A 24,914-nucleotide genomic window follows, 5' to 3' on the forward strand; every position below is an offset into this window, starting at 1 on the left:
TGAAAAACCAGCTGTGCGGTTTCTGAAGGAATCGTGGTATTTTTTTTATTGCTTCCTGGCTACTTTTTTTTGCATCAAACATCACACTGTATTTCCCCCTCACAAACAGATGTGATTTTAGCAAGCAGAGAAGTGGGGAAATGGCACACGATTCCTGCATTTTCCTGGTTCAGAAAATCCACACACCACTCTTTGTTAATTCCTGGACGAAGATACGGGTTGTGAACAGAAGAAGCGGTTTAGAAACTTGAAAATGTTGTCCAGAAAGCACAAAACCTACATGTTGTTTGCTTTGGTGAAAATATTATCTTATCTTTAAAAAAAAAAATGAGAACACCAATCATTAGATCCCCATCCAAGCACTTAATGTGTGTATCTGTAAATAGAAAGATATTGCAAAAATCCAAACGTTATCCAAGCCTCGCAGCAAATATATCCTTTCAAAAGGCTCCCCCTTCCTGGGAATTTCCAGCTCACTTGTTTTCGTCCTTCTGGTTGCAAGAGGTGGATAAGTCTCTTTATTTGATCAAATCAAATCTTCATTGTTTTCAACAACGACAAGCATTTAAGAAGCAAAAACATTTTTGGTTAGACAAGCCTGCCCGAATGTTAAGTCAATGTGAGGTGTTGTGTTTTTTTAAGCTTATTGTTATTTCAACCTCAAGAATTATTGTTCTATCTTTTTTGTAAACCGCTTTGGAGTTTGCCTGTATTTTTACAATCCAGAGGAGCCTATTACTGCGTTGCAGAGGGTTGGGTTCCTTCCAACTCTGCGATTTTTATGATTCTAGATAAGTTTTACGAAATGAAGCAAATAAAAACCCAGAACACATTCTCCAATGAAATGAAATAAAGGAGGATGGAGCAAATTTAAATTAAGCGTTATCGAGTCCCGTCGTGAACTCCAAGAAGGAAACTTTCAAGAGACATGAGGTCAGTTCCTGCTGGGTTTTGCTAATGCAGTTCTTCGTGATATAACTATTTTAAAAATCTGATCCTTCATTTATTAATGCATCTCCATTCAGAAGGAGCATTCAGGACAGGGCAGGAGAAGCAGATGAGTTGAGGGCAGCGCCTGGATCTACAGTTCCCCCGGATAAGCAATGCTCTTAAATCGGTGTCTGAATGCGGTGTTAACACGAATTTTCGCTGACCCCACCGAGGAAAGGGAAACCTCGGCCTTTTCTTCAAACAGGATGTCCCCCGCCTGGCTCCTGAGTCGGGACTGTCAAGGCTGATCCATTTCAGGGACAGACGGAAAATCCACCTTGTCAAATCACGGCCTCCCTAAAAGCGCTTTTCACATGCACCTCTTCCCCCCCCCCCCTCAGCCGAACTGCCCATCCTAATCCGGGGCAATTTCATGCCTCGAAGAGTTCCCACCCACCACCCCTGAGCTTTTAATTGCAAACTTTTTGCTCTTTCTCTCCGACCGACCCAGCCTCCTCCTCCTCCTCTCTTAGCCCGCTTCTCCCGACTTATCTGCCGTCGGAAGCGTATCATTTGGCTTGTCAGGTTTTTATTGGGGGAAATCCGAACATGTCCAAGGATGTTCAGCAGAGAAAAGCGTCCCGCTTGGGGGTCGGACAACTTTTGACATCAGTTTGATCAAAGTTGCAGTATTAAAAGCAGGACCTTTTGTGTGGGGGTGGTTCCCCCCTCCCCCCCCCCATCAGCCGGCTAAAGGAACAGAGGAAGCACCTTGGAGATTGTTAAGCTTCTTAGCAGGGGCTGGGCAACATCTGTGGGTCAAACGGCAATTGGCGCGAGGTCCTTCCCATGGGGGGGGTTTACATCTGGTAGGCCGCTGTGAAAACAGGACACAGGACTCAGCCTTGACCCAACAGCCTATGTGTGGGAATGTTAAGGATAGTAGGAAAGTGCCAGATTTACATATAAGCTAAACAAGCTATAGCTTATTAAAGGAAAAAAAACCTGAGTGTACATTTCCACAATATAAGAAACAAATAAAATAAAACCTACATACAGCAACCGTGTTTTGTGTTGCGTAGGCTCCTATGATGTAAGTCATAGGCCCCGCCGGCTAGCCTGCTCCCTAAAATATCACTGGTTTGCTCATTTCTATATATAGGGTGCCTACATTCTGCATGTGCAAATGGCTTTAGATAGCTTTTAGGTCCATAAATTACCATATAGCATATATTCAGCACAAAAAGCAACAATTTGTTGTTGACAAAGGACAGCTGGACATAGAAAGGCCCCCATTATCTTCAGTAGCTGAGGGCCGCATCAAACCCAAATCCAGCCCTGGGTGGGCGGGATTCGAACCCAAGGCTCCAAGGCCTTAGTCTGAGACTCTAACCACTACATTGCGCCAATACACGTTGGCAATGAATGAGTCACGTCGCAGCCACACTCAACGGTATAGTTCTCATAGATGCAGTGTGGATATTATGTGGCACCTTTGGGGATGCGGGTGGCGCTGTGGTCTGAACCACTGAGCTTCTTGGGCTTGCTGATCGGAAGGTCGGCGGTTCGAATCCCCGCGACGGGGTGAGCTCCCATTGCTCGGTCCCAGCTCCTGCCAACCTAGCAGTTCGAAAGCACGTCAGAGTGCAAGTAGATTAATAGGTACCGCTCCAGCGGGAAGGTAAACGGCATTTCCATGCACTGTTCTGGTTTGCCAGAAGCGGCTTTGCCATGCTGGCCACATGACGTGGAAGCTGTATGCCGGCTCCCTCGGCCAGTAAAGCAAGATGAGCGGCGCAACCCCAGAGTCGTTCGCAACTGGACCTAATGGTGAGGGGTCCCTTTACCTTTAGGGACCCAGGTGGCGCTGTGGTTAAACCACTGAGCCTAGGGCTTGCTGATCAGAAGGTCAGCGGTTCGAATCCCTGTGACGGGGTGAGTTCCCATTGCTTGGTCCCAGCTCCTGCCAACCTAGCAGTTCGAAAGCACGTCAAAATGCAAGTAGATAAATAGGAACCGCTACAGCGGGAAGGTAAACGGCGTTTCCATGTGCTGCTCTGGTTTGCCAGAAGCGGCTTTGTCATGCTGGCCACATGACCTGGAAGCTATACGCCGGCTCCCTCGGCCAATAATGCGAGATGAGCGCGCAACCCCAGAGTCGGTAACGACTGGACCTAATGGTCAGGGGTCCCTTTACCTTTACCTTTACAAGGACCTTGAACCCGACTCGGTAGTAGATGCAGTCTGGCTCCTGCCGTTTCCCCCAGCCAGGGCGTCTGAACCAGGTCCGAGGGCAGCCCCACCAAGAGTGCATTACAGTAGTCCAGCCTCAAAGTTACCAACACATGGATTGCAATAGCAAAGTTGTCTCTGTCCGGGGGTGGCTGTAGCTGGTGAGCCAGGCAGAGCTGCTCAAAGGGAGCCTGCTGGAAATGGCTAACTTGGGTCCATGAATTTCAAGAGGCTGGCTCTTGAGACAGCCCTACATGAATTGCCCAACGAGGGCAGCCTGCCCTGAAACATGGGTTATTTGAGCAAAATGAAAAGGGGGGGGGGGACAACCGACCCCTTGCACAGTGCGTGTTCCTGGTGCAAAATTCAGGAAGGAAGGCAAACCCCCGAGAATATTGGTGTCATTTTGGGGATTGGGATTCTGAAACGGAGCAGGGATTTGTGAACAGGGGCTTCAGAAATAACCCTATAAATCTGCCCTCCGGCATTTTGGAAATGTGTAAAATCGAAACTTTACGTAGAACACATATGGGTGTTTTGGTGACGATGTTTCTCTCTCTCCTCTCTCTCCACCCCTTTTGTCTCTTGCAGCGGCGACGCCACCAAACTTGGTCGACAAACCCTGCTTAAAGCTGAAGGTTTACGTGCGGCCAACAAGTAAGTGACGTCAGAGGACCCCGGAAAGATCCTCTGCCGATTCCAGGGTGCAAATCTGCACACAAAGACATGTGCTCTCACACATACCCATCTGGGATTCGTGATTCAGGGATCGGGTCTCTGCGAATCCCAGCCAGGGCAGGATTCGTGGCTCAGAAACCATGTCAAAATACATTCTGAAACTCGCCATTTGAGAGAAAACACTTTTCAGAGCACTTTTTTAGGGGGTGGGGTGGGCGACGCAGTTAAGAAATGCAGGGTTTCGTCTATTTTTACTATTAACTTTATATACTGGCTCTCTGTTGGGGGAGCTGTGAAGGAGGCTCACTCAGCAAGACTCTCCCCTATGTTTGTAGAGGACTTGGGTCTTAGGGTGGCTGTCACACCTGAGCACTTTCTGAGAATCATAGAATTGTAGAGTTGGAAGGGACCTCTTGAGTTTTCTAGTCCAACCCCTTGCAATGCAGGAATCTGAGCTAAAGCATCCAGGACAGACGGCTATCCAATCTCTGCTTAAAAACCTCCAAGGAAGGAGAGTCCGCCACCTCCCGAGGGAGAACGTTCCGCTAGCTCTTACTGCCAGAAAGTTATTCCTGATGTATTTAGTTGGAAAGTCCTTTCTCGTAACTTGAATCCATCGGTTCGAGTCTTTTCCTCTCGAAAACAAGCTTGCTCCATCTTCCACCTGACAGCCTATTGGAAGATGGCTGTCGTATCCCCTTCTCAGTCTCTAAACATACCCAGCTCCTTCAACCGTTCCTCATCAGGCTTGGCTTCCAGACCCTGGATCATCTTGGTCGCCCTCCTCTGCACACCTTCCAGCTTGTCAATCTCCTCCTTAAATTGTGGCGCCCAGAACTGGACACAGGATTCCAGGTGTGGTCTTAGCATAGTGGGACTATGACTTCCCTTGATCTGGACACTAGACTTCTGTTGATACAGCCTAGAATAGAGTTAGCCTTTTTTGCTGCTGCATCACACAGTTGACTTGCACTGTATCCCCTGAATATTCTTCTGGTTTTTGCTATTGTTGTTGTACAGTGGTACCTCGGTTCTCAAACTTAATCCGTTCCGGAAGTCCGTTCCAAAACCAAAGCGTTCCAAAGCCAAGGCGCGCTTTCCCATGGAAAGCAATGCGAAACGGATTAATCCGTTCCAGGCTTTTCAAAACAACCCCTAAAACAGCAATTGAACAGGAATTTTACTCTCTAACGAGACCGTTGATCCTTAGAATGAAAGCGATAATCAATGTACTGTGCTATAAAATAAATAAGACAGTATTGTAGGTGATAAAAATAAAAAAAATTCTTACCTGCACTGATGATAGTCACAAAAACAAGTTAACCGAAAAAGCCTCAAAAACAAACACGCAAAATAAAAAGCAAAAACAGAAGCGCCAAACTTAATCTGTTCCAGATGTCTGTTTGACTTCCAGAATCATCGAAAGCCAAGGCGCAGCTTCTGATTGGTGCGGAAAACGTTCGGAAACCAGAACACCTACTTCTGGGTTTTCGGCATTTGAGAAGCAAGGTACCACTGTATGTTCATAGTAATGGCGACGATGCAAAACCTTTTCCAGGGAAACTGGAAGAACAAGCCTTGCCTTCCGCATGTTGTTCCTGTGAGATCAAATCAGTCAAAGGCCTATTAGACCCCGGCCCCAAGCTGCACTGACCTTCATCCCTCTCTTTCTAAACCCACTTCAACTGCTGGCTTTCTTGGCGGCGAATGAAATGCCAAGCTCAGGGGGTGCTTTTTGGCCCAAGCCAATAGCACCCGCGCGGCACTCAGATCTCCGACAAATTATCTTCGGTTCTGCTTCGGGGCTGGAAGAAAGGGGGAAATAAAATAAATCTAGATGGATGCCTGCTTGGTACGTAAGCCCACAGGGCTGCTTTTGTTTTTGCAGAGGGGAGAAAAAAAGAGAGCAAATTATTTTAGGGTTGTTGCTTTTCTCCTTCCCTCTTTTCTTTTTCGTAAAAAGCCCAGCCTCCAGCTCTGTGTACAGGGGTGGTTCCCTCCCCCCCCCCACTTCACCCGAATCAAATAGGCGCAGCTGTTGTGAAGAAAAAAGAAAACACAAATTAATAATTTTCTTCTCCTGTTAACGTATAATTAGTATTTGGCCACAGCTCTTCCCAGGGAGCAGGTAAAAAAAAAAGAGTCAGAAATGTCAGAGTCTAAAGGGATATTGTAGGGGCTTGTTTTTTTCCTTTCCTTGTTTCATGTGTGTGTGATGTGAGGCAGCTTTTAAAGAAAACAAGAACGCTTTGCTAATGAAAGAATAAATGGCTTTTTTTTAAAAAAAATTAAAACAAAAACAAAAACGGGTGATTATGGGCTGCTAGGCATGTCAGTTTCTCGTTGATTTCCCACCCTTAAATTTAAGTCGCCACATCAGTTTGTGAATTTTTTTGCTATAAGAAGCCAGCGTTTTTCTGCAAATTTATCCTAAGCTACATCTAATTGCATGCAGTTTCACTAACTGGCACATTTTTGCAAAGCGGTTTTCTGACAGCTGCACTGACTGGGTCTGATAGGAGCTATAGTCCAAAAATTCCGGAGGGCACCAGGTTCAGAGAGGCTGAGATATGGGGTTGCCGCTTTAGGGAACCAAATGTCCTATAGGACTCCAAACTATCTGGCCATAAGCTGAATTGATCTCAGAGAGACATACCTTGGTGTAGACCTGCGTAGGACCTCGCTGTAGGGCTGCTGCCTGGAACCCATTTACGAAGGAATACATCCCATTGGAAGTTAGTAGTTGTTGTTGTTGTTGTTGTTGTTGTTGTTGTTGTTGTTATTCTTATTTTATTTATACCCCGCCCATCTGGCTAGGTTTCCCCAGCCACCCTGGGTGGCTCCCAGGAGATTAAAAACAGAATAAAACATCAAAATTTAAAAACTTCCCTAAACAGGGCTCCCTTCGGATGTCTTCTAAAAGTCAGGTGGTTGTTTATTTCCTTGACATCTGGTGGGAGGGCTTTCCACAGGGCGGGTGCCACTACCGAGAAGGCCCTCTGCCTGGTTCCCTGTAACCACACTTCTCACAGGGAGGGAACCGCCAGAAGGCCCTCAGAGTTGGACCTCAGTGGATGATGGGGGTGGAGACACTCCTTCAGGTATACTGGGCCGAGGCCGTTTAGGGCTTTCAAGGTCAGCACTGACACTTTGAATTGTGCTTGGAAACATACTGGGAGCCAATGTAGGTCTTTCAGGACTGGTGTAATAGGGTCTTGGCGGCCTCTCCTAGTCCCCAGTCTAGCTGCCACATTCTGGATTAGTTGTACTTTCAAAGGTAGCCCCACGTAGACTGCATGGCAGTAGTCCAAGCGGGAGATAACCAGAGCATGCACCACTCTGGAGAGACAGTCTGTGGGCAGGGAGGGTCTCATCCTGCATACCAGATGGAGCTGGGAGACTGCTGCCCTGGATACAATATCCTGCTGCCCTGGATATTGACCTGCGCCTCCATGGATGGCTGTGGGTCCAAAATGATTCCCAGGCTGAGCACCTGGTCCTTCAGGGGCACAGTGACCCCATTCAGAACCAGGAACTCCTCCACACCTGCCCGCCCCCTGCCCCCCCCCCAAAGCAGTCCTTCTGTCTTGTCAGGATTCAACCTCAATTTGTTCGCCGCCATCCATCCTCCAACCGCCTCCAGACACTCACACAGAACCTTCATCGCATAGCTTAGTCTTGTTTGCTGAAGGTCCCAGGTTTATAGAGTCACAGAATTGTAGAGTTGGAAGGGACCCTGAGGGTCATACAGCCCAACCCCCCTGGGATGCAGGAATCTTTCACCCAATGTGGGGCTTGAACCCACGACCCTGAGATTAAGAGCCTGGTGAGGATGCCAGCAAGCTGTGCAGAGGAGCGCAACCAAGATGATCAAGAGTCTGGAAACCAAGCCGTATGAAAGAGCTGAATGTGTTTAGTCTGGAAAAGAGGAGACGGGGGGAGATGTGATATCTTAAGGGCTGTCACAGGGAGGATGGACCAAGCTTGGTTTCACCTGCTCTGGAGGTCTGGATTCGAACCAAGGGCTTCAAGCTGCAAGAAAGGAGATTCCGACTAAACACCAGGAAGAACTTTCTGACGGCAAGAGCTGTTTGACAGGGCAATGGAGGTGGCAGACTCTTAATCCCTTGGAGGTTTTTAAGCAGAGGTTGGATGGCCATCTGTCATGGATGCTATGGCTGGGATTCCTGCATTGCAGGGGGCTGGACTAGATGACTGTTGGGGTTCCCTTCCAACTCTACAATTCTGTCATTCTATGCTCTACCAACTGAGCTATTTATGCTCCCTGCATATCCTTCCCTCTTCGGTGATTATGACAAGCATTTTGCTCGTAATAATCCTGGATGGGGAAGAGGGGGGGGCGGCGGCGGTGGAGCTGAATGCAGAACACAAAGGGGAATTGGCATCTGTGGATATTGTTGTTCCTTCCCTCGCTTTCTTCCCTTCCCTCCTCCCCTGGCTATGATCCTGCAAAAACCACCCTTAATCCAGTCATAAACTTTAAAAGACGAGGCAAGCCGGGGGAACGGCGTCGAAAACAGCTTTCGCTGTAATTTAGCCAACAAGCTTCTGCGCCACCGGCTGATTAGGGGCCTTTTGCAGACAGGATTATCGGACGGGCGAGAAACAATCGCCCTTTGACCCCCTCGACCGCAGGCAGGGCCAAGAAACCAAACACACGAGGCTTCCCCCCACCCCAACCCACCCCGCCACCAGCCCCCAAGAGGCATCCTTGGCGCTGGAAGAGGTTGGCAGAGCTCCGAGGGCTGGCCGGGGTCCATTAAGCAAATAAATAAATAAAAATGCCTCCCGTTTATTTTGAAATGGAGAGAGGTGGAGAGGCAGCCAGAGGGCGGCTTGCGAGCTTGTTGACACGCTGCCCTTTCCCTCCGGGTCCCGACCCTCTTCCTTTCTGCACACCCACGCTGCCCACGAGAGGAAGCTGGCAACCTTGGCAGCTGGGCTGGGGCCAGGAGGAGAGGAAGCCATGAGATGCAGATGGAGCTAGGTTGCAGAAATGGACCGTCCAGCAAAGAGCCCAGCTGCTGGATGAGGCCAAAGGGAGCCCCCTCTAGTCCAGTGTTCTGTTCTCGCAGTGACTGGCCGGATGCCCTGAGCGCAACAGGGTCTCTCCCCTCCTGCGGGAATCTCTCCAGCAAGTAGCACTCGGTAGCATTGCTTCCTCCCAAAAGCACCGAGCAAAAGGAAGTCCTTCTTTGCACGGCGCATTGTTAAATTACGGAATTTTCTCCACATCAGGCAGTGAGCGCCACAAACAATCATCTGAGGCTCTTCTTCATGTGCCTCCTCAATAATAATAATAATAATAATAATAATAATAATAATAATAATAATAATTTTTTTTTCGCGACCCTTCCCCTCTGCAGGGAGGTGGGACCAATTTGGATGGTCCGCCCCCGCCACTTAATGGATCCAAATGGTTTCCAGAGAGTGAGATGCTTTATCCCATGTTGATGGCCTTTCAGCCGATTCCCTGGTGGCCCGCTGGAATGTGGAGTTAACCAGGGCTATTGACTGTTTGGCTCCGAAGTGCCCTCTCCAATTGCATGGAGCCCGGACAGCCCCGTGGTTTTCCATGGATCTGAGGGCGATGAAACAATCGCTGAGACGGCTAGAGCACCAGTGGCGGAAAACTCATTCTGAAGCTGACCGGACACGGGTTAGAGCTCGATGTCGAGCCTATCAAGTGGCGGTAGCAACGGCGAAGAAGACTTTCTTCACCGCCTCTATTGCATCTGCAGAAAACAGCAGAAGGAGACTTTTTCAGGTGGTTCGCAATTTAGTGGAACCACCTGCTCCATCGGAGCTCAGTATGGGCCACATGATCTCATGCAATGATTTTGCAGAGTTTTTTGCAGATAAAGTCGCTCAGATTTGGGAAGAGGTACACTCCACCGTGGGAGCAGGGCCGGGGCAGGGGAGTGCTAGAGTCCTGTCTATTCAAGTTGCACTGGATCAATTCCAATCTGTTACCTCCAAGGCTGCTTGGACGAGGGAAACCAACCACCTGTCTCCTTGATCCTTGCCCATCCTGGCTTATAAAACCGCCTCCAGACACTCACACAGGACCTTCACCGCCTTCACTGGTTCTGATTTGAAAGAGAGGTAGAGTTGGGTATCATCCGCATATTGATGGACACCCAGCCCAAACCCCCTGATGATCTCTCCCAGCGGCTGCATGTAGATGTTGAAAAGCATGGGGGAGAGGACATAACCCTGAGGCACCCCACAAGTGAGAGCCCAGGGGTCTGAACACTTAATCCCCCACCACCACTTTCTGAACACGGCCCAGGAGGAAGGAGTGGAACCACTGCATGACAGTGCCCCTAGCTCCCAACTCTCTAGACGGTCCAGAAGGATGTTATGGTCGATGATGTCAAAAGCCGCTGAGAGATCCAGCAGAACCAGGAAACAGCTCTCACCTTTGTCCCTAGCCCGCCGGAGATCATCGACCAGTGCGACCAAGGCAGTTTCAGTCCCATGATGAGGCCTGAATCCCGACTGGAAGGGATCCAAATGGTCCGCTTCTTCCAGGCGTGCCTGGAGTTGTTCAGCAACTACTCGCTCAACCACCTTGCCCAAGAATGGAAGATTTGAGACTGGGTGATAGTTGGCCATATTGGCCGCATCTAAAGTTGGTTTTTTAAGAAGCAGTTTAATAACCGCCTCTTTCAGCGGGTCTGGGAAGGCTCCCTCACAGAGAGAAGCATGCACCAACCCGCGAAGCCCATCGCCCAGCCCAGGATGGGCAAGGATCAGGGAGACAGGTGGTTGGTTTCACTCGTCCTAGCAGCCTGTCCACATCCTCAGAGGTAACAGATTGGAATTGATCTCGCACAACTGGACTAGACAGGACTCTAGCACTCTCCCGCCCCGGCCCTGCTCTCACGATGGAGTCGACCTCTTCCCGAATCTGATCGATTTTATCTGCAAAAAACTTTGCAAAATCATTGCAGTTATTAAACCACTTCTTAAAAAAACATATTTGAGTTGAAAGATTGAAAAATGAAAAACAGAGCTATAAAACCTGCATGTAAAAAGGGGTTCACAGGGGTCAAAATAATGAAGTAAAGAATATTGACATGATCTGATTTATATGTATAATAAAGGAATACCTAATCATGTAAAAAGTGCCTGGAAGTTCTAGCCCTTGTTGAAAATTCAAATTATGCCTCATTTTCTCCTTTATAGCTCTTTTCCAGGGTGAGTGGTGCCAAGCGTTAAGTGTGAGATTTGGGGCTGTTTTCCACCGAGTTGTGATTACCGTCAGGGCTGCCAAGGTCATACAGGAGACCAATTCTAATGACAACATTGGTGTCATCAAACATATTGTGTAACATTAACTCCGGACAACGAGCAATGACTTCCTTTAGTAATATTTATCTTGTCTGTCGGAATTCCCAGTTCCAAACATCTCACACCGAGTTACATTTCCCACCGCAAATGATAATACGTACCAGATTTTGTCACAAATTGTGTCTGATTATTTGTTCTGTTCCGGTTATTTCTTGTTTGTAAGCCACTTTGGGATTCATTTGAATGAAAACCGGCATAGAAATTTCCAGCCATCCATCAAAAAAAATTTTCATCTGTTTCTGTTCGCGAAAAGTTCCGTTTGTCACATTCCGGCATCAACATGATGATGATGATTCGCCAAAAGACACTGGTGTTTTACTGAGCATCTCTTCTAATAGATTATAGGGATGCGGGTGGCGCTGTGGTCTAAACCACTGAGCCTCTTGGGCTTGCCGATCGGAAGGTCGGCAGTTCGAATCCCTGCGACAGAGCGAGCTGCTGTTTCTCTGTCCCAGCTCCTGCCAACCTAGGAGTTCGAAAGCACGTCAAAGTGCAAGTAGATAAATAGGGGAAGGTAAACGGCGTTTCCGTGCGCTGCTCTGGTTCTCCAGAAGCGGCTTTGTCATGCTGGCCACATGACCCGGAAGCTGTATGCCAGCTCCCTCAGCCAGTAAAGCAAGATGAGCGCCGCAACCCCAGAGTCGTCCACGACTGGACCTAATGGTCAGGGGTCCCTTTAGCTTTACCTTTATTACTTAATATACTTCAAACCAATACTGGTGTTTTTGGAACATTATATCTTCCATCTTGGGTTGAATCCCTTTCCAATTTATTGTATTGTTGACTTCCTTCTACCTCATTATTGTTTTCTCTGTTGAAGTTTTGATCCTCCTGATTTCTGATTTCCCCAGTTAATCATGCCATCTCTGCGTAGTCCAATAGTTTCATCTGCCGGTCCGCCCTCATCTTGTCATCTTTCCAAGTCTGGGTGAGCAACATCCTTGCAGCTGTTATGTAGCGTACATAAACAGTCTTTTTCTGTTCCTTCAGTATCTCTGCACCTATCATTCCTAACAAGAAGCCTTTTGGTTTTTTAAACAAAGGTCATTTTAAACATTTTTTTCAACTCATTATATATCATCTCCTAGAATTCCTTTCTCATTTTACAGTTCCACCACATGTGGGAAAAGGTGCCTTCCGTCTCTTTACATTTCCAACCAACATTTGAACTTGCCCCGTACATTTTCGCTTATTTACTGGGAGTTAAATACATCATTCGCTCTCTCTTTCCCTTCTTATACCCCCCTCTTTTGTTTCCTCGCAGATGATTCTCTCTACGAATCTCCAGAGCCGATATTTACCAGCAATAACTCCTGCCACAGCTTCCGGGTCCCAGAGACTTTCTTTGTGGTGGTGGTGGTCCCGGTTTTCTGGACTATCCTGACGTCCTAGCCCTGCTAGGTGAGGACCGAAGAGGAAGAAAACTGGAGCTCTTTTCAGCAGCCGCTGGGGGGGGGGAACAAGGGGGGAAGATTGAGAGAGAGAGAGAGAGGTCGTGAACGAAGAATGGAGAGAGGACTAGCGGCAATGACTTTGTTCAGTTTTGTGTGGGGAGGGAAGGATATGTAGTCAATGGATCTCTGAACTGCGGTCTCAGCCACAGACGAGCTTGCGGATCAGGGACACACCTAAGACAGCCAGGTGGACAGACCCTGCCTCCATTTCCCAAGGTCAAGCCACTGTTGCGGTTTACAACCAGACCCCCGCTACACCCCATCTGGGATGGCGGAAGGATCAGTGAGATACCTGGACAGAGAGGGCAAGAGACCGGTTTCTGAAAGCCTGCGACGGGAGGCAAGCAGGTTCTGTGCTTCCAAGACACTCCGCGGGCCGTTTTCGTCTGGCCGGGATACAACCCCATTGGGGGGATTCCTGTTTTCCCTCCCCCCTCCACCCCATGGGGTTTTCTTTTCAAAATTTCTAGACCAAATATCGTCTCCTTCCTTGTACACACCTCTGTTCCTTCCCCCCCCCCCAGCTTCATTTTTTTGTGCCGGTCTTTTTTCTGCAACTGAGAGACATCGCAGTGAGGAGCAGGTGCTTCACCTATTGCCCTTCTGTTTCCCCCCTTCAACTCTCTGCGGTCCCTTGGACAAAGGCGGGCAACCCGTTCAATCGCGGTGGCCAGATTTCCTGACTCGCAAAACGCACACACCAGGGCGGGCAGCTAGGATCGGGGGCCTGAGAGCCAAAGGGGAAGCGCAGCCGCCACCAGTGGCCCAAACCACACAGAGGAGCCACACAGAGGACTAGAGTCCTGCTCTGCCCAAATCAGCCTTTGCTTTAGACCCTCCCCCCTTTCTGTTAACTATTGTTGGTGCAGCGGACTCACTGCCATCTGGACACAGCAGGCAAAAGCAACGCCTTGCATGTTGCGTAAGATGTCGCCAGTCTATGGGGGAAGGAGATGTTCTGCCCAAAGAGAAGGACTCTGGATCTGACACGATGGCTGGGCAAGGGGTATCGGAACAGTTTCTAGCGCCGAGGGAGGGTTGCTTTTAAACCCTGCAAGGAGTCGGGGGAAGGCAGGGAGGAGACCAGCGCATGGTACAGCCAACTACGTATGGCACAACTGGATGAGCGATGGAGGTTGTCTTGTCCACAGAGCATCATCCGCAAGTGTTTGGCAATAGGCACTGGGGGCACAGAGAGCCCAAGAGTGACAGAGTGTTTGGGGTGGGCAGCCCTGCTCCCTGCTCTGCACTCACCTGCGTTGTCCAGCGAAAATTGCCCATGGCCCTCCGGTCAAAATCCCCTAGAGGGAGGTCCCCACTCCAAACAGTGGGCATCCAATGTGGATTTTTAGTAAGACACTCCACCCCACATTTGAGCCCAGCTGGTATCAAGAGCGGTTCTCATGGCACTTAGGAAAGGACGTCTATACAGTCAAATCTCGGTTCCCAAACGGCTCCGTTTCGGCTCCCAAACGCTGAAAATCTGGAAGTAAACGCTCCGTTTTTTTGGGAAGCCGGATGTCTGGCGCAGCTTCCGTTTGAGTGCAGGAAGCTCTTGCAACCAATCGGAAGCTGCGCCTCAGTTGTCAAACGGTTTCGGAATTCGAACGGGCTTCCAGAACAGATTACGTCTGGCTGTATTGTGTTTTAAAGACCACAATCCCACACCATCAGTCAGCAACTGAACTGGGTTCCCCACAGACTCAAAAGCAAAAATGCAAAATAAACAGCAAAAACAAAAGCGCCAAACTTAATCCGTTCCGGAAGTCCGTTTGACTTCCGAAATGTTGGAAAACCAAGGCGCGGCTTCTGATTGGTGCAGCTGCCCCGGAAACAATAGCCGACAGCCGCGTCAGATATTCGGCTTCCGAAAAGCATTTGAAAGCCGGAACACTTGCTTCCGGGTTTTCGGAATTTGAGAACCAAAGCGTTTGAGAACCAAGGCGTTTGAAAACCAAGGGGTGTGTGTGTGTGTGTGTGTGTGTGGTGTCCCTTTAAGCAAAATTCAAAACAACAACAACAAAACAATCACGAACAATTAAAGTCCTGGAACTATTGCTGCAGTTCAAATTGGTGCTAAATTTCCACAGTCAGTAAGGATAATGTTGACATCTATACCTTGTGAGTCTCTTAACTGTAGATAATATTGTTTAGCCAGTTAGGAGGTTGGAGGGGGGGAGAGAGAAGTGACAGGACTACAGGCCAATTGCCAGGGGGCTACGCAGGCTGGGTTTGACCCCCCCAGGCTCTCCTCGCTTGACCCCAGATGTGCCATACATGAGAATAGCACAAGAATCCCATAATGACCCCCGTTTGCATTGCCGCTGTTGGGAAGTCAGGAAGGGACAGATCCACTGGTCTGTTTTAACGGCTAAGGAGAGGAAAGGAGGTTTTTGATCCCTAAAAATGTGTCTTATTATCCAAATTCTTGGTTCCTCCTCCCCCCGAAAAAAAGAAACAGGATTCTCCACTCCATCATGGAACTGTAGCAAGAATACTTCATCTCTCGAGACTGCCTCCCCGGTGCTTAATCATCTTTCGAAGGATATCTCCCCCCCCTCCCGTTCTCGCCAGGCAGGGGGCGGGGGGGCGGACACCCCCACCAAACAGCAAATAAGTAGAAAACACCACCCAACTCCATTCTGTCTTTCTCTGAGTCAAGGGACTTGTTTGGAAAAACTGTTCTACTCCTGTACATATTGCCACCAGGCATAATACTGTGATTATGAATTATTATGAATTATTATTATTATTATTTTTAATGCCTCTTTGCCGAGAATGAATGGTTTTGATGGACGGGTTTTTTTGTTATTATTTTAAGTTTTGGTTTCCTTGGGGAGGGTGGGGGAAATGTTGTTGTTTGTTTTTATTTTATTTTAAAAAACAGAAACCTAAAATTCTTTCCTTTTTTTTTAAAAAAAAGAAAAACCTGCAATAATCTCTCGACGATCAAAAAATGTTTTTCAAATGACCTGCTCCAGCCTTCGCTTCTTCCTCATTCAGTCCTTTGTAAACCACGCCGAGTTGCGTTTCTCGGAAACAAATCGACACACACACACACACACACAAGATGCATTTTTAAAAATGGGTTCTTATTTGAACCGCCGTGTTCTCCTTTTAAAAAATAAATAGGGGGAGGAGGCCAGATTTTTTTATACAGCGAGAGAAAACGTTTCACTGGTTTTCCTCCAGATGAAACTCAAGGATGGAAAAGAGCGGATCGTGGCCAACCAACATATACTCGAGTTGACCCATTGAAACTAACAGACCTTTTCTAAGAGTTTTATTTATTTATTAAGATTTCCCCATAATACGGCAGAATAATACAACTACAGAAGATACACATTGAATCTTCTGCTTTTACTTATTGAAAATGAACAGACTTTAAGTTAGATGTCTCTGTTGGTTTCAGTAGATCTACCCCCAAGGAACTGTCCGTTCCAATTTCTCGCAGGCAAGGAAAATGGGAAGGTGCCTTAACGCTGAGTCAGCCCACACGGGCTGGCAGCAGCTGTCCAGAGTTTCAGGCAGGGGCTACACAGCCTTTCCCTTAAAAGTAAAACAAGTGTCTAGTCCTCATGACTCTCAAAAAAAAGAGATGCTTTCAAACAGGAAGAAAATTGGGTTTGAATAGGAACAGAAGAAGCTGAGTCAGACCAATGGGCCCTCGAGTTCATTACTGCCTGCACAGACTGGCAGCATCTCTCCCCAATCTCAGGCAGGGAGGGGTCTCTTGCAGGTGCCTCCGAGAGATTGGAACAGGGGGACGCTCTGCATGCCAAGCAGGTGCTCTGGCACCGAGCTAGAGCCCTTCCCCGATGTGGGCCTGGTGAAAGGAAGCCCTCCTTTGCACAATGCACAGTTAACCTGCAAAACGCCCTCCCACAGGAGGCAATGATGGCCACCCAACCTGCATGGCTTCGAAAGAGGATGAGATGAGATCACGGAGGGGCAGATGGCTGTCGACGGCTAGTAGCCACAATGGGTATGCCCTCTTTCTGGAAACCACGCAAGGGGAGAGTGTTGCTCTTTCGCTCAGGTCCTCCTTGCCGGTTTCCCTTTTGGCCACAGTGAGAACAAGTTATAATAATATAGTAATAATAATAATAATTTATTATTTATACCCCGCCCATATGGCTGGGTTTCCCCAGCCACTCTGGGTGGCTTCCAACAAAACATTAAAATACAATAATCTATTAAACATTAAAAGCTTCCCTAAACAGGGCTGCCTTCAGATGTCTCCTAAAAGGCTGGTAGTTGTTTTTTCTTTGACATCTGGTGGGAGGGCGTTCCACAGGGCAGGCGCCACCACCGAGAAGGCCCTCTGCCTGGTTCCCTGTAACTTGGCTTCTCGTAGCGAGGGAACCGCCAGAAGACCCTAAGAGCTGGACCCCGGTGTCCGGACAGAACGATGGGGGTGGAGACGCTCCTTCAGGTATACTGGACCGAGGCCGTTTAGGGCTTTAAAGGTCAGCACCAACACTTAGAATTGTGCTCTTCCGGCGGCCTTTTCCGACGGAAACGTCGGCAGCCCAACTCAAGAGGGAGGCATGCATTGAAGGCCTCGGGCATCGATCTCGTCTGATTCCTTGAAGGAGAGAAAAAAGACCTGGGGTGTTAAAAAGGAAATCCCAGTAACAAGAGGATGTTGGGACTCCTTACAAGGCCGGCAGTTCTCAAATCGAAGCGGCATTTCTGCAGATCGCAGCAAAAGCCCCCCCCCCCATTTTTCATTCAAGGAATCAGGAATCTGGGGGTCAAATCCTGGCTGCGTTCCTGTGCCCCCAACACAGCCTCGGCTCCTTTCCTCTTGGCCCTCCCCGACTTGGCACCCTACAACTCTCGCCAGCTCCCCTCAGGAGGCTGCTAGGAGTTGTAGCTCAGAATGTCTAGAGCAGTGGAGACGGCGCCGCCGCCCAAATTGGGGCGGTGTAATGGTTAGCACATTGGGAATGGGACCTGCAAGAGAGACTAGGGTTTGAATCCCCACTCGGCCAGGAAGCTCGCTGGATGCAACCCAAGGCGGGGGGGGGGGTAGTGCAGTCGCCATCTTTCGGCCTGAACCTACCTCGCAGGGTTGTTGTGAGGATAAAATGGGGAGGAGAAGAATGTACACCTTGAGATCTCCTTGGAGGAAAAAGGGGCTGTTTAAATGTAATTGAGAAGAAAGCAACAGTGTGTCAGCCACTTCCGCCAGGTTCGGGCTGAGCTGTCGTCTCGCAGCCTGGCCTTCGACCTTCGGTTTTATATACACATATATACATAGAATTATATATATTATACTAATGCAACTGTGTACTTTGTGTATGATGGACCATGCTGGAGAACAAAGGGAAATCTGAAAGTAATCATTCCTTTTAAAAAAAATCAAACCCATCTTTACTATTCTTTAAAAAAAAAAATCAGTTCAAAAGTTTTCTTTGTCGTCGTTGTGGCAGAAACCAGCCATTCCTTTTCCCGTCTGGGAATGAATGAGGGAGAGTTTCTGACATCATTTCCTCTTTTGTGCTCTCTCTCGCTCAACTCGACTTCTCCCGGTCTTGTTGACACGCCACCTTCCACCCCAGACATTGTGCTGATGGTAAAAACAAAACACTTCTTTCCCCCCACAACCCTCCACACACACACACACACACACACACAAAAGATTTTAAAAAATCCCCACGACCTTCTTTGGATTCTGTATTTTTTTATAATAAAAACTCGAAAAAACGACAGACGTTGTTCTCGGGATGCTTTTTTTCGGAAACTGCGCCTTTGCAAAACACAGCGCCGGACTTCTCCGGGTCGCCTAACCAGGGTGCAGTTCTGTGATCATCATATGGCTCTCTCCCCTTCAGGTCCAGTTTGTTTAAAAACCAAAAACAACACTTTGAAGTGCTTTGCAAAAGGAACGAAGAAATGCACTCATTGTTAAAAGCAGATAAAAGCATCATTTCCCCCCCCAAAAAACTAAAAACTGAGATAAGCTAGAAGCCAGATTACAACACAATTCGGTGCTCTACACATCTGGAAGGCTTGCCTAAACAAAAATGCTTTTAGCAGACACACACACACCCAAAAAAAGGTACAGTCCAGTTGCCTGCCGGGCATCAATAGGCGGGGAGTTCCAAAATCCAGCTGCTGCCACTCTAAAAGATTGATTTCTCACAAATGGGAGAAATCTTTAGGTGGGAGGGACTCTAAGCAGAAGAGATGCCCCAAAGATTGAAATACTGGGCCCAAATTAACAAATTTATTTCAAATGTCGGGTTCTCCACTTAGGCAGGAAGAACCAGATGCACAAATATTGGATTGGGGGGTTGACACCTGGCTTACTAGCAGTACATGTGAAAAGGATCTAGGGGTCTTGGTGGACCACAAGCTTAACATGAGCCCACAGTGTGATGCAGCAGCAAAAGAAGCTAATGCTATTCTAGACTGCATCAACAGAAGTGTCCAGATCCAGGGAAGTCATAGTCCTAATTTATTTTGCCTGGGTCAGACCACACCTGGAATCCTGTGTCCAGTTCTGGGAATCACAATTAAAGAAGGATGTTGACAAGCTGAAAGGTGGGCAGAGGAGGGCGACCGAGATGATCAAGGGTCTGGAAACCAAGCCTGATGAGGAAGGGTTGAAGGAACTGGGTATGTTTAGCCTGGGAAAGAGATGGAGAGGAGATACAATAGCCACCTTCAAATATCTAGTTGAGATTCCTGCATTGCAGGGGGTTGGACTAGATGACCCTCGGGGATGCCTTCCAACTCTGCGATTCTATGATTCTATGAAATAGCCCTATGGGCAATGCAGATGCTCCCCAGCTCAATGAATCTTCGGGGTGGGGGGTGGAGTTCACATCTGAAGTAGGTTTAGGGTTACTGTTTAGAGCAGGCATGGCCAAACGTGGCCCTCCAAATTGTAGTTTTGGGACTACAATTCCCATCATCCCTGACCACTGGTCCTGTGAGCTAGGGATGGTGGGACTTGTAAGTCCCAAAGCATCTGGAGGGCCAGGTTTGGCCATGCCTGGTTTAGAGCCAACAGTAAAGCAAGATTCTGGTCCTCATGGTTCTGAGCAGAGAGTTGATTTGAACTGGAACATTCCTCTAGGAAAGACTCACAAAGCTTGAAAGTCCAACTGACCCACCTCACTTCTATGTTTTCTGGTCCTTGCTTATGAGGACCATCCCATAAACGTTTGGAAGAGGAGCAGGCCGGGCTCCGCAATGCCCTCCTCAAAAAAACTGCTGGCGATGGTCGTCTCCGGCCCCCAATGCCTTCCTCTTCTCCTTTGTCTTATTCTTAATGATGCTTAAGGAATTTTAATAGTTGTCTTGAAACAGCTCCAAACCTCTTGTCGGGTCTCAGCCCCCCCCCCTAAATGGGGGCTACGGGGAGGAGGAGGAAATAATAAAACGCGGCGATTAGGATTGTGCTACAGTTGGCAAGAGTTAAAGACTTGAGTTGCACAGAGCAGGCTCATCGTCTGCCAAATCCTTCCTGGTGGAATTCCTTGGGTTTTTTCCTCCTTTTTTAAAAAAAGAAAACCACAGGGAAAAGGCTGCCTTTTCAAATCCTTCTCCACCACTGCTCCCCACCCCCCAAAGTGCTTTTCAAAAAAAATATTTTAAAAATGTTTACGTGAGCGCACACGACCCGACTTTGTTTCCATCATTTGAATGGGGGGATATGGGCCTAATTAGGAGAGCTAGACACAATGAGCCGTTCATTAACATGGCATCGCGCGGTTGAGCTGGGTCTCCGAAGTTTGGCCACATCGGCTAATTTCACTTGGCAGCTGGCATGCCAAGAATTGTGTGTGCGTGTGTGTGTGTGTGTGTGTGTGAGAGAGAGAGAGAGAGAGAGAGAGCGCAGTAGATGGGAATAAATTCAGCTCAGTTTGCAAACTTGCGCTTCCAGTTTCTCCCTGCAAATTGAATAAATAAATGGTCCAAATTTCAAGGTCTCTCTTTACGAACCGGTGGCTTCAAGTTACAAGAAAGGAGATTCCGACTAAACGTACAGAAAATCTTTGTGGCAATAAGAGCTGTTTGACAGCGGAACGGTCTCCCTCGGGAGGTTGTGGACTCTCTACTTCCTTGGAGGTTTTTAAGCAGAGGTTGGATGGACATCTGTCATGGATGCTTGAGCTGAGATTCCTGGCATTTGCAGGGGTCAGACTGGATGACCCCCGGGCTCCCTTCCAACTCTACGATTCTATGATCTTAAGTTCAGGTCTCCACATTTCACATCAGTGGGCAAATTGAAGAAAAAGGCATCCCCATCAACATTTGTGTATCGCCGAGACAAGTGTGTCTGAAAATTCAGTGTCCCCTCCACTTTTTCCCTAAATTGGGAGATTGTGGTTCTCCCAAACTACATTTTGTCCCCTCAACAACCCTGTGAGGTAGGTTACCCGGAGAAGAGATGGAGACTGGCTCAAGGTCACCCCCTGAGCTTTGTGGATGAGCAAAGATTAGTACCCTGGTCTCTCGTGTGAGAATAAGGTCTAATTATGCATAATTAGGGATAATTAGGGACCCAGGTGGTGCTGTGGGTTAAACCACAGAGTCTAGGGCTTGCTGATCAGAAGGTCGGTGGTTCGAATCCCTGTGACGGGGTGAGCTCCCGTTGCTCGGTCCCAGCTTCTGCCCACCTAGCAGTTCGAAAGCACCTCAAAGTGCAAGTAGATAAATAGGGACCGCTCTGGCGGGAAGGTAAACGGCGTTTCCGTGCGCTGCTCTGGCTCGGCAGAAGCAGCTTTGTCATGCTGGCCACATGACACGGAAGCTGTCTGCGGACAAACGCCGGTTCCCTCGGCCTATAGAACGAGATGAGCGCCGCAACCCCAGAGTCGGACACGACTGGACCTGATGGTCAGGGGCCCCTTTACCTTTACCCTTTATCTAAGGGAAATTTATTGTGAAAATGTGTATAATATTAACAACAACAACAACAACAACAACAACAACAACAACAACAACAACAACAACAACAACAACGAATTATTTGTACCCCACCCATCTTGCTGGGTTTCCCCAACCACTCTGGGCGGCTTCCAACAAAGATTTAAAATACATTAACATGTCACACATTAAAAACTTCCCTGAACAGGGCTGCCTTCAGATGTCTTCTAAAAGTCAGATAGTTATTTATCTCTTTGGCATCTGATGGGAGGGCGTTCCACAGGGCGGGTGCCACTACCGAGAAGGCCCTCTGTCTGGTTCCCTGTAGCTTTGCTTCTTGCAGAAGGCTTTGCTTCTTGCAGAAGGCCAGAAGGCCCTCGGAGCTGGACCTCAGTGTCTGGGCTGAACGATGGGGGTGGAGACGCTTCTTCAGGTATACTGGGCCGAGGCTGTTTAGGGCTTTAAAGGTCAACACCAACACTTTGAATTGTGCTCTGAAACGTACTGGGAGTCAATGTAGGTGTTTCAGGACTGGTGTTATATGGTTTCAGCGGCCACCCCCAGTCACCAGTCTAGCTGCCGCATTCTGGATTAGTTGTAGTTTCCGGGTCACCTTCAAAGGCAGCCCCATGTAGAGCGCATTGCAGTAGTCCAAGCGGGAAATAACTAGAGCATTCACCACTCTGGCAAGACAGTCTGCGGGCAGGGAGGTCTCAGCCTGCGTACCAGATGGAGCTCGTAGACAACTGCCCTGGATACAGAATTGACCTGCGCCTCCATTGACATCTGTGAGTTCAAAATGACTCCCAGGCTGGTCCTTCAGGAGCACAGTTACCCCATTCAGGACCAGGGAGTCTTCCACACCTGCCTGCCCCCTGTCCCCCAAGAACAGTACTTCTGTTGTCAGGATTCAACCTCAATCCATTAACCGCCATCCTCCAGGCACTCACACAGGATCTTCACCGCCTTCACTGGTTCTGATTTGAAAGAGAGGTAGAGCTGAGTATCATCCGCATATTGATGGACACCCAGCCCAAACCCCCTGATGATCTCTCCCAGAGGCTTCATGTACATGTTACGGTAAAAAGCATGGGGGAGAGGGCGGAGCCTCGAGGCACCCCACAAGTGAGAGCCCAGGGGTCTGAACACTCACCCCCCACCACCACTTTCTGAACACAGCCCAGGAGGAAGGAGCAGAACCACTGTATGACAGTGCCCCCAGCTCCCAACCCCTCTAGACAGTCCAGAAGGATGTTATGGTCGATGGTGTCAAAGGCCGCTGAGAGATCCAGCAGAACTAGGAAACAGCTCCCACCTTTGTCTCTAGCCCGCCGGAGATCATCGACCAGTGCGACCAAGGCAGTTTCAGTCCCATGATGAGGCCTGAATCCCGATTGGAAGGGATCCAAATGGTCCGCTTCTTCCAGGCGTGCCTGGAGTTGTTCAGCAACCACCCGCTCAATCACCTTGCCCAAGAATGGACGATTTGAGACTGGGCGACAGCGTACTGGTAGCGGTTAGAGCACGGTACTAGGACGCAGGAGACCAGAGTTCAAATCCGCACTGGGCCGTGATGCTCACCGCGTGACCTTGGGCAGCAGCCCACCTTGCAAGGTGGGTGTGAGGTTTTTATTTTCCCCATCAAGCAGGTGTGTAGATTTCCTGTAACTGAATAATTAAATGTGAGAGAGGGGGATGAATCATGAACGCCACCTTGAGCTCCTAGCAGGAAAGGCGGGGGTGCCAATAATCAATCAATCAATCAATCAATCAATCAATCAATGATTTAGCTTTTTTCACTGTCCCTAGAATCCTAGACTTGTGGAGCTGGAAGGATTAGGTAGCCCAAGTCCCTGCATTGCAGAAATCGCAGCTGAAATGAAATTGGCGTCTTAGTCTCTCCCAACCTTCTGCAGGTAGGAACACCGCAATGAGAGCAGCACAGCTGAGGTTGTCGTTGCCTTGTGCAAAAATTCAGAATGGAAAGGAGTTGCAGGAGGGTGGCTGGGTGTGACAGAATGACGGAAGCAGCCCCCTCCAGGAAACCCGAGCAGGGAATTCAGAACTCCGAAATCGATGGAGAGAGGCGGCCGGGAAGAATTTCATGAAGTTTCCCCCAGCTGACAGCAAGTTATTAAATGATAAGGCAGGGAGGACCACGAGATCTTGGCCACGAGCCTAATTGCTGGGGGGGGGGCAGGGACAAGATCTCGCAGTCTGCAGGGACAAAAATCTCGTAGTGGCAAACTCGGCTCAAGAAGGGGGAAGGAGTGTTTCGCCCCTTGAGCGTTCCCTAACCGGGTGCCCACGAGCTCTTTCGGAGCTGGAACAGACTCCTGCAAGAGGCGGCAGGGCCCGAAGCAGGGAAATAAAATGACAAAAAAGTGGTTTCCGACTAAACCTTAGGTGCCACGTGATTCTAGTTCCGCATTAATAAGAAACTGACCTTTTAGTGTGTCGCCAGTCGCACTTCGGAACTCCCCGCCTATTGACACCCGGCAGCAAAGCTTCTCTCTACTCCATGGCACGCAAAATAAGATCCGGCCCAATCGCCTTCTAAATCCGGCCCGCGGACGGTCCAGGAATCAGCGTGTTTTTACATGAGTAGAATGTGTCGTTTTCTTTAAAATGCACCTCTGGGTTATTTGTGGGGCCTGCCTGGTGTTTTTACATCAGTAGAATGTGTGCCTTTATTTATTTCCCCCCAGAATATAGTCCGCCCCCCCCAAGGTCTGAAGGACAGTGGACCGGCCTCCTGCTGAAAAGGTTTGCTGACCCCTGCAGTCTACTGTTTCCAGTGCCTGCTAAAAACATTTTAATTTAGGCAAGCCTGCCCGGGATACTGACATGTATTTGAATCTGGTTCTAAGCTTATCATTGTTTTTATATACAGTGGTACCTAAATCCGTTCCGGAAGTCCCTTCCAAAACCAAAGTGTTTCAAAACCAAGGTATGCTTTCCCATAGAAAGTAATGCAAAACGGATTCATCCGTTCCAGACTTTTTTTAAAAAAAACCTAAATCAGCAATTTAACATTAATTTTACTATCTAACAAGACCATTGATCCATAAAATGAAAGCAATAATCAATGTACTGTACTATAAAATAAGACGGTATTGTAGATGATAAAAATGAAAATTTATTTCCCCCCCTTCTTCCCTGCACTGATAATAGTGATTGTGTGGCAATGTCCCTCCCTCCCCAGAAATAATGAACAAGACACAGTGAAATGAGTTTAAGTGGGTGAAAAGGCCACAACTTTATTGGTTGCGAATGTTGAGCGGTATTGGCTTAGGCATTGGACCCTAACCGACTATATCCGACTGTAACGCGTGTGTTACAGTCTGGGAGAAATTA

General features: G+C 48.4%; 1 protein-coding gene across 3 annotated transcripts in view; it reads left to right on the forward strand.

Annotated features, from left to right (window-relative positions):
- Positions 1–12,665, forward strand: part of EFNA2 (ephrin A2) — a 160,022-nt gene extending 147,357 nt beyond the window's left edge. For all 3 annotated transcript variants that reach the window (XM_035120743.2, XM_060275324.1, XM_060275325.1), the window contains exons 4-5: positions 3,754–3,819; positions 12,482–12,665. In XM_035120743.2, the coding sequence (XP_034976634.1) occupies positions 3,754–3,819; positions 12,482–12,609 (194 nt within the window). In that variant the 3' untranslated portion in view covers positions 12,610–12,665. The remainder of the gene's footprint in view (positions 1–3,753; positions 3,820–12,481) is intronic.
- The last annotated feature ends 12,249 nt before the right edge of the window (positions 12,666–24,914 follow it).

This window comes from Zootoca vivipara, chromosome 6 (genome assembly GCF_963506605.1).
Source record: "Zootoca vivipara chromosome 6, rZooViv1.1, whole genome shotgun sequence".
NCBI lineage: Eukaryota > Metazoa > Chordata > Lepidosauria > Squamata > Lacertidae > Zootoca > Zootoca vivipara.